General features: G+C 39.1%; 2 protein-coding genes across 9 annotated transcripts in view; both read right to left on the bottom strand.

The window, feature by feature from the left end:
• Positions 1 to 796: 796 nt before the first annotated feature.
• On the bottom strand, positions 797 to 14704 carry engl (endoglin, like). Of its 3 annotated transcripts, none has more exons than XM_081609678.1 (17): positions 14618 to 14704; positions 13791 to 13933; positions 13177 to 13343; positions 11950 to 12087; positions 11693 to 11867; positions 10504 to 10675; positions 10283 to 10427; positions 9603 to 9795; positions 8609 to 8682; positions 7675 to 7830; positions 6308 to 6376; positions 5304 to 5552; positions 4116 to 4580; positions 3721 to 3838; positions 3551 to 3652; positions 2319 to 2430; positions 797 to 1417 (listed from the first exon to the last, which is right to left on the bottom strand). In XM_081609678.1, the coding sequence occupies exons 2-16, from the start codon at positions 13855 to 13857 to the stop codon at positions 2321 to 2323; spliced, it is 2400 nt and encodes a 799-aa protein (XP_081465804.1). In that variant the 5' UTR covers positions 13858 to 13933; positions 14618 to 14704; the 3' UTR covers positions 797 to 1417; positions 2319 to 2320. The 3 variants fall into 3 exon arrangements, with proteins under 3 accessions (XP_081465804.1, XP_081465805.1, XP_081465803.1); XM_081609679.1 differs by having other exon boundaries at positions 13791 to 13882; positions 14618 to 14703; XM_081609677.1 differs by lacking the exon at positions 14618 to 14704 and adding an exon at positions 14496 to 14586.
• A 2544-nt stretch (positions 14705 to 17248) lies between these two features.
• Positions 17249 to 18331, bottom strand: part of LOC103468356 (serine/threonine-protein kinase N1-like) — a 47856-nt gene continuing 46773 nt past the window's right edge. For all 6 annotated transcript variants that reach the window (XM_081609672.1, XM_081609674.1, XM_081609673.1 and 3 more), the window contains one exon: positions 17249 to 18176. In XM_081609672.1, the coding sequence (XP_081465798.1) occupies positions 17973 to 18176 (204 nt within the window). In that variant the 3' untranslated portion in view covers positions 17249 to 17972. The remainder of the gene's footprint in view (positions 18177 to 18331) is intronic.

The raw sequence follows: 18331 nt of genomic DNA, 5'->3' as shown, positions 1-18331 counted from the left end.
AATAATTGAGATATTTCTTAATTTACCTGATGGCATTTTCAGTTATGATCAGAAAATCAGCAATTACAAAATTACTTAAGCTCACTTTTGCCATTCTGACAGTTGCGTAATCCATAAAATGCTGTGTAATAGAAAAATTATTCACATAAAAATGTAATTGGAAAGATGCAAAACTGCAAAATTTGCATCCCGGAGCATTTCAGCCTGCATCTTCCAAATGTTATTGCAATAAAAGTTGTTTTTAGTAAAAAATAAAAGCATGGAAAAGTCAGTATATACAGCCTTACACATTATAAACGTTAATATTAATTAATTAGGGGAAACAATTCAGAATTTGTGAAATATATTTAGTTAAAATATTGAACAGTCAATGCCTGCAATTGGTAACTCTTCTCGTATTCCAACAACTAAAGCTAATAGCGCCGCACCTCCTCCTCTATTTCCGTGTTGGTAATGTAGACTTGCAAAATTTGAGGTTATAAATTATTCAATTAAAAATTATCTACAATACAAAAACAACCACTTTAAAGTGTGAGACATGCTGTATGAAAGCGTCTTGGTCACTAGCTGGCGGGACTAGCTGTTAGCTTCAGCATCTTCTAGCTATCTATGCTAACTGAAGCTGCCATGATAGTTTTCTGCTGGAACCTTTTAACAGGACCTTTCTTTGAAAATCCCAAACTGTACCCAATCAGGTTAACGGAGTCCGGATGTCTAAAATACAGAAGAATTTTTTTTTTACATCACTACATGTTAATTTTGCGTTTCCATGTTGGCTTCACATTGAAAACGAAACTTTGCTCTGCTGCCCCCGAGAGGCCAAAACGTGATTTATTTGTACTTTAAGTAAATACAATAATGTAACATCCAGCATTACAGGTTACAGCATTTGACTTCAACAAAGCACATTAGCTTAAAAAACAAAACAAAAAACAATTACACAGAAGTTGGGGTCTTGGAGTTGAAACAAGGGGCCAACGCATCTCAGCTCATTTAGTGCACCCTTTTTTTTATTTTACCACACAAACCCAAATGTGTTGATGGTGTGCTCTCTGAGTCACAAGCAACATTTTTATTCCTCTGTCGAATCCAGATGCGGGTCTCGTCATGTGCCGATCGGGCTCCTCTTCTGAGATGGCTCGGTGCCGAGTGCTCCGCACCATCAAACTAGCGACTTTTCACTTCGAATCAAACCCGTAGCACTTTACACAACGCCGCGCACGACTGAGACCTACTGTATTTGCATGCTTCGAGGCCTCTTGTCTCTTTGGCGCACATGAAAACGGCACTCACTGGAGGTGCAAAAACGGCTCTGTACACGCAAGAAAGAAAGCAGCTGTGTTCTCACACACAAAAACGCACAGAAGCTGTTGCAACCCCTGTCCCAGTTCTCCACTCAGATTTGCAGGAGGAAATCCTGAGAAGGAGATAAAAGAATGCAACTGTTCAGACTTATCTGGGACATCAGAGCCGAAAATCTGCAGGTGCTTTGCCTAATGCTGATAAATTTTCTGGAACTGACAGAAGCATTTAACCGCTGCAGTTTATTTTAAATGCACAGCTTTGAATTTCGGTTCAGTCTCTTCCCCCCCAGCTGGTCCACAGCTCTAATGTTTTTAAATATGAAAAGAGGGCAAGCGGTAGATTGGGTTCTGACTAAATTGATTAGCTATTATTAGCTTTTTGTCGGCATCATTTGGTAGGTTTCATGTGATGAAAGAGCTGTGCCAAGCCAAACGTTGATACTACAAATGAAAATAAAAACATAAAATACAGCACTCGTCAAATATCAAAGTATTTCTTTAGCTCATGTACTAAAATGTCTGTCACTTACAACTTAAGAGTGAGGTGACTGATATAATGTCTGAGATATATGGAAGACTACTGAGGGAAAACAGAAGGGGACCAAGAATGGATCCCTGGGTAACACCAGGTTAGATTGGACAAGTATGGATGTTAAGAACCAAAAGTAAAACTTTTTCAAGTAGTTAGGGCCTTCAAACTACTTTTCAAATTTGTGACTATGAAATACTTAGATGTTAGCTGGTCTTATTTTAAGTGCACAATAAGATAAGTACATACAAATAAATGGCAAATAATTGATTTATAATCAAAGTGTTCAAGCTGGAATGTCACTTCAAAACATTTTGAACCTAAAGTTGAGGAGCAATTACAGTCCTTATGTGATAACATTTTTCACATGTTAACAAGACCACAGGGTTTTGCATACTTGGATGTATAAATGACCAAAATGTTCTGCAAATACAACAAACACAGCAGGCGTTTTGTTATCTGATTATGCTGTTGTCATGTTTTACCTCTAAACTGAGCTGGAGGACTGATCAGACAGGAAACTTGGAGTCCTGTTGTTGCATCCCTCTTGAGTCTGATTTGTTAAGTGAGCATTTCTGAAAGACTCTGGGTGTCCCCCTAAAAAAACAACAACAAACAAAAACAAGATACAGTATAATTTTATGATGACACAGGAAGTCCCATCGGTTCACTAAAGCATACTTTCACGTCTCAAATTTCCATTGTGTAGCTGCGTCTAACCTGTGACTGGTGTTCACACACATTCTCTGAGCCGCAGATTAAATCAGCGTCTGCCCTGCCGTCGAGTGTTTTTATGTTTACTGTTAAAACGGTACGGTCTGTGTCGAGATGCAGGGTGACATAGTTTCATTTCTGTGGTTGCAAACTGATCGTGCCTTTGGCAAACGTCTGCATATCTTTGGATACCTTTCACTTACACAACCAAACACAAGGAAATGTTTCTAACTGCCTAATCTGTTTCTCTCGAAGCAAAAAATACAAAAGTGGAGGTATTATGTAAAATTGACATTTTTAAGCTTGACATCATGTTATAATGTTATTTTGCCATTAAAAACACACCTGGAGTGTGGCTTTGATTCATTCGTGCATGTTAGAGAATTCCTTTTATCTCTTCGTGGCAACCGTTCAGGGATGGCTAACCATTTGCTCTCACCAAGCACCGCCTATTTACCCAAAGCCCCGCCCATGCATGTGACCCGCTCAGCTCCTCCAGACTAGCCAGCAGCAATTAGCAAACACCTGGTGAAACTTCCTGTCGACTGAGCTCATTACAGGAGCTACTTCTCTCTGCAATGCTCCTAAGTATGTTTATAAACTGCATAATGGAGGAGAACTGGTGTAATAACGAAGGCGGCGTTTCAGAAAGAGCAGAAGCTTCTTAAAGAAACAGAGGCCCAATTTCAAGGCATCAAATTGCAAAGTGAAATTTCTTTCAAGTCATGTTTGATATACACAGCTTTTTTTATAACAACTGAGGATAAAATCAGTCATATTTTCACCACATTATTCATTCATAAATGAATATTAACTTTTTTACTCCTAATAAACTTTGAAAACCTGAAATTTCCATTAATATTTCTTATTGTTCTATATTTGTTTGCTGATCTGAAACATTCCCAAAAGGCCGATTCTTGTTTTCTTTTTACAACACTTTGATATGTTCCGTCAGTCAGCAGGTCTGTATCATTATCTGACCAGACTTGCTTCCTGCATTTACCTGTATATGTGTAGATGCACCACAGTCCCCCCATTAAACTGACTCCAACCAGAAAAGCTGCAAAGACGATTCCCATCAGCAGCCCTTCGTGCAACACAAACCCTGCAGACAAGAGCATGAGGCAAGTTAAACTGCGGTTCAGCGAAAGTATTTATCAGACGGATACTCACTGCTGCTCTCTGGACTCAGACTCTTAGTTCTTTCACCAGCAGTCGGTTCCAGTTTGGTTACCAGTGAGCTAATGGGCCGGGTGACCACCATGGGCCTGGAGAGGTTTCTGATCTCACACTGACATTGGAATACAGGACAGAGTCAGGAGTTCACCACACACCTGACCTAAAATATTAGGTTATTTAAGACAACGTATAAATAGGGGTGGATGATATGGACTTAAAGTTTTATCACGATATTTGGAGGTACAATCGTCACAACGGTAAAAGCAGTCAATAGTTCCTATCGTGACTTTTATCGTTATCGCAATAGTACCGCTAAAATATTGTGATAAAACTGTAAGTTCATATCGTCCACCCTCATAAGGAACTTTATTCTATGCTTTTTTTTTTACCTGATGTCTGGATAATCCTGGAACAAGTGGGGGGATCGGTACCCCACTCAGGCAACTATTCGCCTCCTGTGTGGTCTCTTCTTCAGCTGAGTCGGAGACGCAAAGGAGGATGCTGCAGTGGACGAACTGCATGGACTCGTTATAAACCGGCCGCAGGATGAAGCTAAATCTCAACAGTTGCGTTTTTTCCGAATCTTCCACGTTTGGCGAGCCGTCGTCTATCGCCGAGAATCTTCTCCCGCTGCGGTCGTTTCTGTCCCCCTCACGTCCGACGTCTTCCTCCTCTTCGCCGTAAGCGTCTTCGTCCTCGTCACCGCCCGCCTTCGCGCCGAGTCTGACGGAGGGATCCGAGGAACAGCCGCCGCTTATCACGGTCCAGAAGGGAGATTTCTTCGGGTCGGATTGGGGAGATACAAAACACGACTCCACTTGCACGGCATCTGCGAGGGAGGCTTTGGCAGAAATCTGCAGCGAGATGGACTTTGAATTAAGAAACTTTCATAGAAGTTTAGGAGCAAAACATGAATAAAAAAATATTTTAATTTGCGCCTAAACGATTAATCTGATTAATCGTGACTAATCATCTATTTTAATGATCGTCAACTCATATTTAGTAATTCATTTATTGTTAACTGGAGTACACAGTTAAGAAAAGGGCGACATACTAAAAGCAGCAATTAAGCCAAAACTGTGCAAAAATATACACATTTTACATTAAATTTACTATTAAGCACATGTTGCTATTCAATTATTAATTGGTTAGTGAAAAAAATAATATCACCAGATCAGCCCTACACTGTACTGATTTTAAATGAAAAAAGAAATTAGATTTTCACATGCTGATGTTCAGAGGATTATTTTTAGCAGCAGATTCTACAAATGATCTGAGCGCTCATTAAAGGAATGCTGCTATTGCATTTTAAGCAATTAAATGTTTATTTACCTATTTACAAAAGGGAAATTCAAGTATTTTTTTTGCATCTTTTAGTTTATTTCTAATATCGTGTGAAAATTCCACGGAATATGCACATTTTTGATTTTATCAGATTAATTGATTAATCATCAGAATAATCGATTATTAAAATATTCGTTTTATTTATCTGAAATCTTGCTGTTCAACAAGCCGCCAGGAAATATGGTTTATGTTTAAAAAAAAAAAAAAAAAAAAAGTCGGAAAAGCGCAGAGACCTCGACAAAGACGCGGTGGTCAGCGGTGATGACACACGGCCCGGTCCAGGTCCGCTCATAGCTGTTGGTGACAAAGAGCCTCAGCTGCAGAGCGGGCCCCGATGTGAGTACGGGGACCGGCAGACGGTGGGGAGTCGGGGCCGATTCTGGACCCCGCCGTGCCCCCCGCGCGAACCGTCCAATCAGAGGAAGCGTCACGTTGTCAACATTAGCAGCAGATTTTGAGGGGCTGGTGGCAAAACAGCTTATCTGAAAGGGAAAATGAGAAAAGCAGGTGAGACACGACTTCTTTTAAAAGCACTGATGCGCTTTAGTTGGGATAGATGAACATCTATAGGACGGCAGCGTTGTGAGGTGAAAAAAATAAATAAAACATGTTTTTTTTCTTATAAACTAAAATCTGATAAGTGTGGTGTGCATTTATGTTCAATCCCTGTAATCTGCTACCATTAAATACAATCTAGTGAAACTATGTTCCTTCTAAAGTCACCTATAATCTGTAAACAGAGTCCACACTGGCAATTTTTCACCTGCGTGAAAACCAACAGCCCACCATAAAACACGGTGGTGGTGGCAGCATCATGCTGCAAGTAAAATTATGAAAGCTGGACAGAGTCTGTGGAAAGACATGTAAGCTGACGTTCGTCCAATCAGACTGATACTCAACTATTTAACAAAAAAAATAAAAAAATCCTCACTTTTCACTAATATTTCTCTGTTTCCAGTCTGGTTTCAGTCAGTATATCAAATAAAACCCCAAAGAAAGACAGTAAAGTAAAAACTGTGAGTAAATGATTCAATGCAGTCTGCTGGGTTTCCTTTGATAAAATCTTTTAAAAAATACTTTGAATACTTTGAGCCTACTGCACTGTTTGATAACCAGGACCAACTAGATTTATGTAAGAGACGATATTTGTTGTGAATTGGTGCTATATAAATAAATTGAACTGAAACTGAACTGGACGTTTTTTTTAACATTTCAATGAACTTTTGTAAGAACTCACATGTACGCTGAAGGTCCTGTTCTCTCCGTGTGCAGCGACGCTCTGCGGCTGGGCTCGCCATAGCAACAACTGATCATAAAACAGAATAAACAGACACACTATCAAAACATAAACACAAAAAACAATTCAACTTTAAGTTCTCTCCTGTTTGGGGATTATCTAAGGGAAATTTCAGTAAGGTTTCACTATTTAATTTAATCATCAAAAGCAACAATAAAGACCATATAAACAGGAAAATATATTTTATGTAACACCACAATTAGCTTTGCTTTTTATAAAATATTTTTCTTTGCTTTTTGCCTCTGAACTGTCATCATCTTCCCAACTATTTGGCTCTTTTGATAAGATCCACTTTTAGTCCTCAGCGAATTCAGTGACTTTCTGGTCAACATGACACGGGGCACGAGTCACAGAAGGCCAGTCGATACATTAGACAGAACATTAGGCACAGCAGCAGATGTCTAATGGCTTTTAAGCAAGTTGAATAATAAAACACTGCTGGTGTCACTGCTACAGCTGATCATTGCTCAGAAAAACTGACAGTAAAGCTCCCAATACGTAAAAATAAAAATGATATAAGGCGTAAAGTTTTTTCCTCCTCTAGAGGTTGGTCAACATGTCTCCAATCTTAAACCACTGTAAAAAAAATTGTGCTTCTTTTGCTTAGTGATACTTATATAAATCTATATAAGTAATACACGCATTATATGAAATGCTAACAAAAATGTGTCTGAATCAAGTTCTGAATCAAGTTGTGCAATGCTGATAAAAATGTTAAAGGGTTAACAGAGGAGCCATATTGTGATGACTTCCTGAAGGTGGAGTTTCAGAAGGAGCAGGAGTTTTTTTTAAAGAGACAGAGGCCCAATTTCAAGGTGTTAAATTAGGAAGTAAAATTTCTTTTAAGTCATATTTTATATATAGAGCACTTTTATAACAACTGAAGCTAACAGTTATTTGCTGATGCTATAAAATGGCACTATGTACCTGGAAAACACATAATACTGTCCCTATAAAATGATTTTCTGTTCATTTGAACCACCACCATATCTGTTGTTTTCTTTAAAATTATTCATACAACCTGAATCTTTTTTCATGTTACAACTGCAAATGTCAATGTACTGTTTATTATGTAGTAAACCAAAAATAAAGCAATATTTATTATGAAGATTACAAAAGAGAGAAAGTTTTTGAGTATTTTTTAAAACAAATTTGAAAAAGCGGAGCATCCATTTGTACTTTGAGTCAATACGTTTTAGATTACATCTACAGGGATGTGTCTCTACTTCTTTACAGATAATCTGTATTTGGGATGTAAGAGAATGTTGTTTTTTCATCATGCTGAGCACACTCTGAGAAACTCTCACCATGTTTTTGTACAGCACCCCTCTGGGCTGTTCCTGCAGAATCCACTCAGTTCCGCAGAAAATGATCGGCAGCGCTAACAGGAAGTGGCTCCCATTCGACACGGCCTGGCATCTCTGGTCCCGCAGCGTCATGGCAACAGCTGGCAAAGACAAGCTCTGGAGGAGACAACCCAGGGAATCCATTTAACTACAAACACAGAGGACAAAATTCAGATCTGAACCAGTAGAAAAGCTTCAACTGGCGCCAGGCGGTCACAGCTGAAACCAAAATGTTTACATACATTGTATGGAGAAAAAAAAAAAACTTTATCGTTTAGGTCAGTTAGAATTATCAAAATTATTTCTATTTGCTAAGACTACTACGCCTCTACAGGATTTAGAAAAAAACAGGTGATGAGTTTCTTTCCAACCAGTAATAAACTAAAATATAAGCTAGAGTAATTGACTTAAATGTTAATTCTGATGCTCACTTTCTGATTGGCTGACAGACAAACTCATAAAGCTGCTTTGCTCTTCAGGCTAGCTTAGCTAGCAGGAAATGGAAAAGTTTCTGACAAAGACGCTGCCACAAAACCCCCCATAAAACTATGAGAATAAAATCAGTTTTGATGTGATTAATATAAAATATTAAATTTCTTCTTTTAATTAAAAGGTAGATTGTGATGAAAAATTGTATTAGTTGGCTTTAAAGTCATAATATATTATGTGATAATAAAATTTTCCAACACAGAACTCATGGCCATCTAAAATCAGACTGTATGAAGTTAGCATTTATGCTAAGGGAATGTAACAGAATATTGACTAAAAAAACATTTAAATCTTGATGTTCCTTTACACATTTTGGAGAATTACTCAACATATTGATGTAGATAGACAGCCTATCTTTAGTGAAATAAAACATTCATCGGAACAATTAACTTCTAGGTTTGAAGACCTTGAGTTTTTGTTGGTCCACCGTCACACTGAGGAGCCCGCCATCGCAGTTCACCACTGGTAATCTCTCCTGGCCTGAAGGGAGTAAGAAGAAGACAGGAAGGCAGAGATGGAAGAGCTCAAATTTTACAAACAATAAATCTGATCTGTATCTTAAAGAAACAGTACGTACAACCTGCGAAGCTGGAGAATGTGATCAAGGAAACGCAGGTAAAATAAAAGTAACAGCCAATACAAATGTGTGCAGAACTTTGTCGCGCGTCATCATCCTCACACTACTTCCTGTCATCTTCTTCTTTGTGGTTTCCTAGTAGTAACATCTGGTTGTTGATCATGTGACTTGGGTGATGTGGATAAAAGTGTTTCTATTGCAGTTTTGCAAAATAAACAGATTTTTGAAAGGGAAAAATAACCCACCATTTTCTTTATTGAAAAACAGCTTGTTGTTTTTTTGAATTGCTCTTTCCTTTGAGTGAATTTATTTTCAAAACGTCAAATTGCGCAATTATATGGGCAATGGAAACGTAGCTAATGTGGGTAACATTTCAATGTTTGGGTATTATATGGGTTGAATAATGGGCCTAAGATATGACTCTCCTCAGGTTACATAATGGCCATATATTAATTTTTTTGGTTGGTGCAGAACAAATCAGAATCTAAGGAGGGATTGTTATCGGTCTTTAATTATATTGTATTATACATACATTACATAGATTAATCACACAAACAGGTGTTTTTATGCCATTATTTTTGTAATTATGAGATTTTTCTGCTTATGGTTGATAAAAACGCAACATTTTAAGATTAGAATATCACATCGCTCAATAAAAGACATTTGTAATACAGAAATGTGGCCTTAAAGAGTGTTTAAAACCCCTTTAAGTTGTTATTCTCAAAGGTGACGGACATGTATCTGTCAAATGAGCTTCATCTATTCGTATATTCTAGTTTACTGAGTAGGACGCCACATAACAAAAGAGACAGAAGGAGCCTACTTGTCCCACTTTCTGCCAGCTGGATCACGAAGCGATTGGCCAGCTCAGCCTCGGTGTACGACCTAACGTTGGTGTAGCCGCTCTCAGTGGCCCAAACCAGAGGACCAGAGCCAGCAGGCGGCTCAGACAGGAGCCTGCTGGACATGGTTACGTTGGGCTCTGGTGGAAACGGCAATGAGACACTGTTGGAGGACTGAAATGAAAGAAATTACAAGCATTAACCGTACATGTGGTCGGGCACACTGCACAGACACAAGATGTTAGCGAGAAGTTTTGGTCTAGTTTCTAGTGCAAATATCTTGAAACACTTGAAATGAGACAAAACAAGCTTGTGGTAACTTTTCAGTAACATAAAGGAGATTGTTTTTACGTCAATAATTCCTTAATATTGATGAAAAAGTACTTGTGAAATCATAACTAGTACTTGTTCACAAATATAAAGGAACTATTGACTTAAAACAAGCTCCGATTTCTTACTGAAACGTTACTTGTAAGTTAGTTTTGTCCTATTTCAAGTGCACTAAGATATTTGCTTTAGAATCTAGTCCAAAACTAATTAGTAAGATTGTGTGTTTTTGCAGTGTATGAACTGTAATTATATTTTTACTCCTGCATATGTTAAATCTGTCAGCTCAACTGGCTGTTATATTAGATCATGTAAAATGTGATTCGAGCCTTACGTGAACAGAGACGTGACCCCTGACCCCTGTGGCTGTAATCACCCAGGTGACTGGGACCGAGCTGCTCAGAACCAGAACAACCTCGTGGGGTTCTGAAGTGGCCACCGGGGGCACCAGAGAGACCGTGACATCGGCCTGCAGAGAGCTGAGAGAAAACGATGCTTCGTTTTGTTTCCTTGTGAGTTAAATGGAACAACGTTGAATCTTAACTCCGGACCCACCCACTGATCCAGGATCCTGCTGAACGCAGCCTGATCACATGGACTTCAGGACTGGCTTCGCTCCCTCTGGGATAGCTGCAGCCCTTCACTGTTTGCGGCTGCAGGTCAGAGGTCATGTAATTAGGAAACAGGAAGGAGGACTGAAGCTGGCACACAGCAGGAAGGGTCGGATCTGTGACATGGAGTCAAAGCAAGAGAGAATTATTTTATTTCTTTTTTACACTCCAAAAGTCTGCAACAAACTTCCAGAAAACTGCAAAACCGCTGAAACACTGATGTCCTTTAAATCAAGGCTAAAAACTCACCTGTTTACATTTGAATTTGATTCAAAATAATTGGAACATTTATAAAAAAAATTAACGTACATTTAATGATAAATACTTTGATTATTTTCACAAACTTTGATGTTTGTTTCATAAGTGTGTTATGATTTTATCATGTCAAGCATTTTGCTTTGTTGCTAAAATGTGCTACACAATTAAACATGCCCTTACTTTAATAAGCTTAATTTCAAAAAATATTTCTCAACAAACTCCCAAAGAGGGGAAATGATTGCCGAGTCACTGCACTGACGTGAAATTTAACGACTTATCCTCAAAACATAAGCTTTCGTATAACGTTGACCCACTGCTCATGACTCCAGTACAAACCACATTATCACGATGATTTCTGTACAATTAAAATTACATTTGAATAACTTTGTTCACATGATACGTCATTAAAACTCAGGCCGCACCGTCATGCTCAAACTACTTTCTGTCTTCTTTGTGGTTTCCTCCAGTAGCAACATCCGGTTGTCGATCATGTGACTCGTGCGATTTTTGAAAAAAGTGTTTCCATTGAAGTTTCGTCAAATAAACCAATTTCAATACAGCTTAAAAAAAAACACCTCATCCAAGCACCAAAACTTTTTATTGAAATCGAGTTTTTTCAAAATTGCTGTGTTTCCATTAAGCACAAAAAAGTGGTTAATGGAAACGCAGCTAGTCGCTCCTTTGCTTACAACCTTTTATCTATTACTTCCAGTGTCGGGGTTCTTATGTAAATTCTCCATAATCATAATCCATCCTACCTGAATAAAATACCAACACGTTCGTTCTCAAAAGTGCTGACTTCAATCATTTTGAAGGTTGTCGTTACACTTTTTTTTTCTTTTTTTTTATTACAGTGTAGTTTCTCGCTCCCTCACCTTCTCCCAGGTGGATGTAAACTCGATTGCCCTGCTTCGTGTGGACCAGTGAGGACAGGTTGCCATGGTGCTTCATTGCCCAGCGATGCAGCGTGTGGAGGCGAAAAGGTAACGAAGGAACTGTTCGAACGCTCAAGCGTAGAGTCTGTGACTGGACGCTGGAGTTTGGAGACACCTAGCAGGTCATTTAAAGATGGAGTTTTAAATCAAATATTCGTGATCATAATCTTTTTTTTTTCCTGCTCTTTCTGACTGACCTGCACCAGCACTGGGAGGTCAGGGGGCAGCAGCTCAGCCTCCAGCCACCAGCTGACTGGAAGTATGGAGCTGAGCACCAGGTGGAGGGCCCTCAGAGGGCTGCTGGGTGGATTCAGAGGCTTCAGGAACACAGTCACCTAGAGATGGGAGAAAAAATCTGGTGTGAAAGATCGACAAAAATTGATCTACTTATAGAACCTTACAAAAGGTTTTATACGCCTTCACATTGGTCATGTTTTGTCATCAAACTTTATTGCATTTTATTAGCACTTTATGTGGTGCACTGTTGCAAAGTGGCTCATAAGTGTAAAGCTGAAAGGAAATCACGGTTTCAACAGTTTTCAAATTGTGGCGTACATTGGTATTCAGCATTCTTTACTTTGCTGCCTCTAAATTAAATCCAGTGCCACCAACTGGCTTCGGATGGCCAAAAATAATAATAAATGTGATTTAATGTGTGGAAATTATTATTAATTAGAAAAAAAAATTGAATTTTTTTTTTACAAATTTTATTTTGAAGTTTTAGCCCTCTTTCTATATTTATTTAAACGTCCTTGAAAAATTAACAAATAACTTATGGAAAATGGCTAACGTGCTAGCTTTCTAGCTAACGATGAAAGTTTGCTGCTCTGTCTGTCCACGCCCTCGGCCCACGTCCACAGCGTCACCCACCAAACCAGGGCCGCCCGGCGGGCCCTGCTCAGAAGCAGGGACCTAAAAAGCCGGACCAGCCCCGAAAAAAAGCCGGTGGAAAAGGGGCTACCTTCTCCACTGGTTCATTTCTCACGGTTTTAATTAATTTCACGACACAACAGCCTTTACCAGAATAGTAAGTAATATTTATTTGCTTTCCATGAAGAAACGTACCACTACATATCATATTGCGTTTTGTCAGTTTTCATTGTAGAAATGAGAAATACCGTCGTGTTTTAGAGTTACTGAACATGAATATTTTAAGCTGCAGACGGGAAACATCTAAACTCCACAAAGACGAGTTTCCAGCTAAATTACAAAGTGTACACTTTCTTTGTATTAGAAAACAGTAAATAGTATTTTTTTTTTATTGTGACTTAATAAAATAGGGTTGGGGACTTAATAAAATATTCGAACAACTAGCGCTTACAACATCTCAGATCAGACATTATTAAAGTTAATACAGAATTCATCTTTTTAAAGGAAACAAAAAAATAAATAAAATAAAATAAAAGTCAAAGTTTGTAAGTTACCATGTTCTCGGGGCTGTTGGTTGCTCTTTGCAAAGCGATGACATGAGTTTCCTTGCTCCCCTGCTCCCTGGCGGCGCAGCCCCGGCCCGCCTGAACCCTCTCCAGAAGAGCCCGAACAGGATGCTGCGCTCCGGCCGGGTCAGCTGGAGAACACCGCCCCTCTGCACCTTGAGCCACGGAGGAACAGAGTGCAAATAATAATAGCATGACATAACAGCATGAATATTAAATTCTCGGTTACAATGCCATGCAAAATCTTTGAGATTATGTTCTTGCATTATTATGTCATTACCGTTATATTACTTGACAATTCTCTCAAAACAAGAATATCATTGTTTATCGCAATAAACGATAACATTTTCTGTGACAATTTATCGTCCTGTAACATTTGTTGTTTTGACAGGCCTAGTTCTATTTAATAAAAAAGGAATAATAACACAAGCAGAATTTCTTTGTTCTGAGATATTGCCCTAAATCTTTCTATTTGCCCTAAATCTGTCTAAATTTGTCTCTAACGCTCTGATTAAAGTCGTCTAACCAGGAGACTCCCTTCAAGCGCATGTTTAATCATCCTTTGGGATCAGTGAAACATTTTGGAGTGGAGTGATTCTCACCTCTCAGTCTTTCCCAGAGGAAAACAAAGCAGAAAACCCAAAATCCAACCTTTGTTAGCGATGGCATTGTGGATTCAGCTGCTGGTGTCGACCTGTATGTAATCAGCGCTACATTGAGGGCAGTCAGCTTCACTTAGGGCAAGCTGTTAAACACATAATACCATCAAAAGTTGACTGATTGAACATTTTATCTCATGAAGACATTATCACAATTTTTTATTGATTATTTGAAAATATAGGGAAAATTGATGAATAGTGAAAACATCCAACTCCTTAAAAGTGATCTAAAAGACAGTTTAAACATTTTTTTATACCAAACATTTGGTAAATGCCACTTTAGGACACTGAAATCGAGCTCCACAAGGCTATTATTGGTATGCATTTTTAGCATGGAGTCTGTTTAATTTGGCAGAAAGAGAAAAAAATCTTTTGCTTCGTTTTTAGTTTTTCTATGCAAGTATCAGCCGTATCCAGTGATGTTCTCTCTCTTAAATTAAGATGAAGTTGTGCAAAATTGACTAAAATGCAAGAAGAAACAAAACTTTGCCCCACTGTAAACAAAGTCTACTAAAATAGCTTTTAACAAACAATCACAATCCCGTTTAACATTAAAGTTCTTCCCGTTCATGTCTAATGTTTAGAATTGTTGCAGTGAACGACCTCAGTCATGTTTACAGTCGATAAGAGATGAAATCTCATGCTCACCTGCGGTGCTGCACAGAGGAAAGAGCCGACTGATGTTCCAGGGGCTGGGTGAAGCTGTTTACTAAACACACACACAGCCACACACACACTTCACATCCTAAACTAGGCAAAAAGACACCCACCAGTCTCAGCTGGGCTCCGCTGGGGAGGGAAGCTGCACCAAAAGACGACTCGGCAGGAGCAAGTTGGACGTAAAGACGCGTCTAAAGGGGCGATGGGAGGGGTCAGGGCATGGTGTGACACGGTGGAGAGAGAAATAGTAAGGAGAGGTATAAAAGGCTTTGGAAACGTCTCCAAACACAGATGGCAACAGGAAGGAGGAGCAGAGAAGAGGAGAGGAGGAGGAGTTTCAGGAAAACACAGAAAGCAGGAACAAAATGATAAAATGTCTCAAGCAGGAAACCAGTAAACACCAGTGTGTTTACTGGAAAACTTTACTCAGTGATGGACTTTTAGCCACTTAGTTTGGGTTTTGCTTTCTTGCAGATTTTTTGTGATAAATCTTTTTGGGGGGGTTTTGTCACACGCTCTTATATGACAATAAGAAAACGCAGTTTCCACTTTATTTCATTACTAAGGAAAAAAATGGCTCCCGAGACGAAGGCGGCTCTGTGTGAAAACGTAATTCTCTCTTTGTTAAATCATGAATTAACTGTAATCATACACATATTTGTGAATGATTTTGGTGATGGCACTCATCAAAATGTAATATTTCTTCAATTGTTAACTGTTTGCTTTGTAACTTTGTGTTTTTATTATGTAAAGCACCTTGAGATTTACATAATACATATGACACATGGCACAGCATTCATAGCACCACAAACACAAATATTGTTCTTGAAAAGCGTTCCAGGCTTCTTCACAAACGCCACTTACTTAAAAACCTGTAGTTTTCATCACTATGTTGCAAATGGTAACTTCATCTAATCATATTATCAAATTTACTGATACTGTGAAACACTGGGGGAAAATAGTAAAAAGATCTCCGTACGTACTGTCAGATTTGTTTTTTTTTAAACCTTCAATAAGTGAAATGTGTCACAAAAACAATAAGAAACCTTTCCCGATAAATTATAAACAATAAGCACGGAAAGATGGTTTCATCACTTTCATGCCTGATTTGTGGAAAAAGGTTGGGAATGGTTTAAAGGATGGGAATGGTTTGGTCTTGTTCCTACATAACTGGAAACCAGCGCAACATTAGAGACTACATGCTCGTCCAACATCGGTGTCTGACTTCACAAATGCACTTTGGAAGAATAGTTAAAAATTCCTATGACTCAATGGCTGTACTATGGCAGCTCAGGTTCATATGTGTGTAAAGACACTCACAAAATAATGCTTTTCTCAATATAATGAACACCAATGCAAAACCTGACATTTTTAGCAACAAGGAAGTTTTAAATAGATGTAGAAAGACAGTTACTTGCTGCTCTATGGTTTTATTGCAATGTTTTAACAAATGTGCTTGAGTACATTCAATACATTTCACAACACCAGCTGCGTTTCCATTACAAATGTGACTGAATCTTTCAAAATGTTATGTTAATGTAAAAGAAAAAAAGAACAATATTGCGATTGTGGCGTTTTCATTAAATAAGAAACGCAATTAAAATCCCGCGTGAAGAAGTTTGATCACGCGATAAGTTATTTTAAACATGCCATGACGCCATCGACCTCAGTCTACTTCCTGTTGTCGGCTTCTTCGTGGTTTGCGCCACTGCCAACATCCGGTTATTGATCGCATGACTTGTGTCATGTGGTGTGAAAAGAAACCAATATATATACGGAGAAAAAAAGAAAACAAACAACAACAACCGAGCTACCTCATCCTAGCGCCAAAACGTTTTATGGAAAAACAGAATTTTTAAGATACTGCCGTGTTTTCATTAAGTGGATGTATTTTCGAAATGTCAAAACGTCCAATTATATGGTCAATGGAAACGCAGCGGAGCGAAAGGTTGATTTCCCCCCTCATCCCTTGGGAGTGCATTTGCCCAATTTGATTTCTAATAGCCGCAGGAATGTTCTCGGCCATGTTCTTTTCGGCAAACCATTAATGGGAACAGATGGGTCCCTCCGCTGCGAGGACATGATTGCATTTTACCTTCTCGATAGATCTACAAAATCCATCTGGAGCATTTGGGAGTTCAGAGAACTGCTTACCGTGGTTATTTGTTTCTGATGTCAGTGGGACCAGACAAATATGTACATCTTGCGCAGGAGTACCTCGCGGAAGTATTCAAACTCCTTGAACTTCTTTCCATTTTGTTATAAAACAAACCTAAACTTTAACATGTTTACAGGGCTTTTATGTGAAAGAGCAACAAAAAATAGTGCAACATTACAGTCGAAGTTTAGTTCCTGCTAAATACAATGTCTTAAACTCTGAAGAAAAAAAACTATAATGTTTCCTATGTGTTTATTTTATTCTAAATGTACAAAAAGTTCAATTAAAATAGTTAATTTTAAGGTATAAGCAAATGCTTCAAACGTTCAAGATGAGTTGAAAAGTGTTTTGGAGTCGAGTGAATTGTTTCCAAACAATAAAAACTGATGGGACCTAAAGAAAACAGAATTTTCAGCCTTTTTTTTTTACTATCCAGAGTTAGAAAATGATTATTTTAAATTATTTACCGTTCCTGACTGTGTGAAAAATACACTGACTGGCTGGATGGATATCATCCAAAACGCAGCATGAGATGATGAAAAGAAAAATCAACATGCAATAAATGACAAAAGACGTCACACAGTTGGTTTCACATCTTTACTGGACCATGGCTGCTACAAGTTATATCAGCAAACGACAAAGGAAGAAACATAGACAGATAAAAATTTTATCACAAAAAAATAAAAAAAACCTCTGTAGAGTGAATATGTTTGGAAAAAAAAATCTGTAATGTACCGAAGAAATGAATGTGAAGGAGGATGAGTAAGCAGAGACACGCAGACAGCACCTCGTCCTTTAAAACGTCCACTTGTGGTGGTTTTCTTTGGCCATGAAAACCAAACACTTTCTCCTTCTTTTCTGTCCTCTGGCGCCCACAAGTGGCGGTTTACAGGTAGTGCGGTGCCTGATTGAGGCAGGGGGTTACGGTTCACATTGAGTGTGGGGCGAATCCAGATTGAAGCGGAGGGGGAAAAAAACAGCTTTCCGTCTCCATCAGAGGATTTTTTCCATCTCTTACATAATCTGGATAATCTCTTATCACAGCTTCCCTCCTCTCTGAAAGCAACCCGAAGGTTATGTGCGTGTCCATCCACGTTCAGTTCAACTGTCCTGTCAACCTCACACACTCACACTAAGAAAGACAAAGGATCTTTCTTAGTGATCCTTTGTCTTCACAAAGGAGAAACGGTTTCCTCGTTTCTCCATTGCGTTTGTCTGTATCCTGCGCAGCACAACAGTCGCCCTTCCCTCACCATTCTCCCGTCGGAGTCTGTGGCTGACCGCTGGGGCCCTCCACTCCGTGGCCCCTAGCAGAGGTCGGAGACGTAATCAAAATCCTTAAAGTAGTCCTGCTCCTTCCGAGAGATGGCGCGGCGCTCACGGGGCGGCGTGAGCGCGGGGGCCTCAGCGGTGAACTCTGCGTCAAAGTTGCTGACGTCTTCCTTCCCCACAATGGTCGGGACAAAGGGAGGCGGGACTTTCCTCTGGAGAAGCGCGTCCCAGTCCATGCCCTGAGGGGGGTTGTTTTTAAATCGGTTAGTGAGGCGGTTGAGTTTGTGCTTTTCAACTGGTAGACTCAAAACAAATCTCATCTCTGTTTAAAGGGTCGAAAATATATTTCCGGTGCTTCTTCTAGCAACTTTTTGGATTGAGAAATTTTACAGAC

This window comes from Poecilia reticulata, chromosome 8, assembly GCF_904066995.2.
Source record: "Poecilia reticulata chromosome 8, P_reticulata-male-v2, whole genome shotgun sequence".
Taxonomy (NCBI): Eukaryota; Metazoa; Chordata; class Actinopteri; order Cyprinodontiformes; family Poeciliidae; genus Poecilia; species Poecilia reticulata.
Note: the sequence above shows the minus strand (reverse complement) of the source record. Positions and strands in the feature narration are given on the sequence as shown.

Coding starts and splice junctions, on each gene's coding strand:
- engl (XM_081609678.1), bottom strand. CDS start 13,857: ATGCCATCGCTAACAAAGGTTGGATTTTGGGTTTTCTGCTTTGTTTTC. Junction 13,344..13,790: donor CCTCTGGGAAAGACTGAGAG/GTGAGAATCACT, acceptor CCGTGGCTCAAG/GTGCAGAGGGGCGGTGTTCT. Junction 6,377..7,674: donor GGGTGCTGTACAAAAACATG/GTGAGAGTTTCT, acceptor TTTTATGATCAG/TTGTTGCTATGGCGAGCCCA.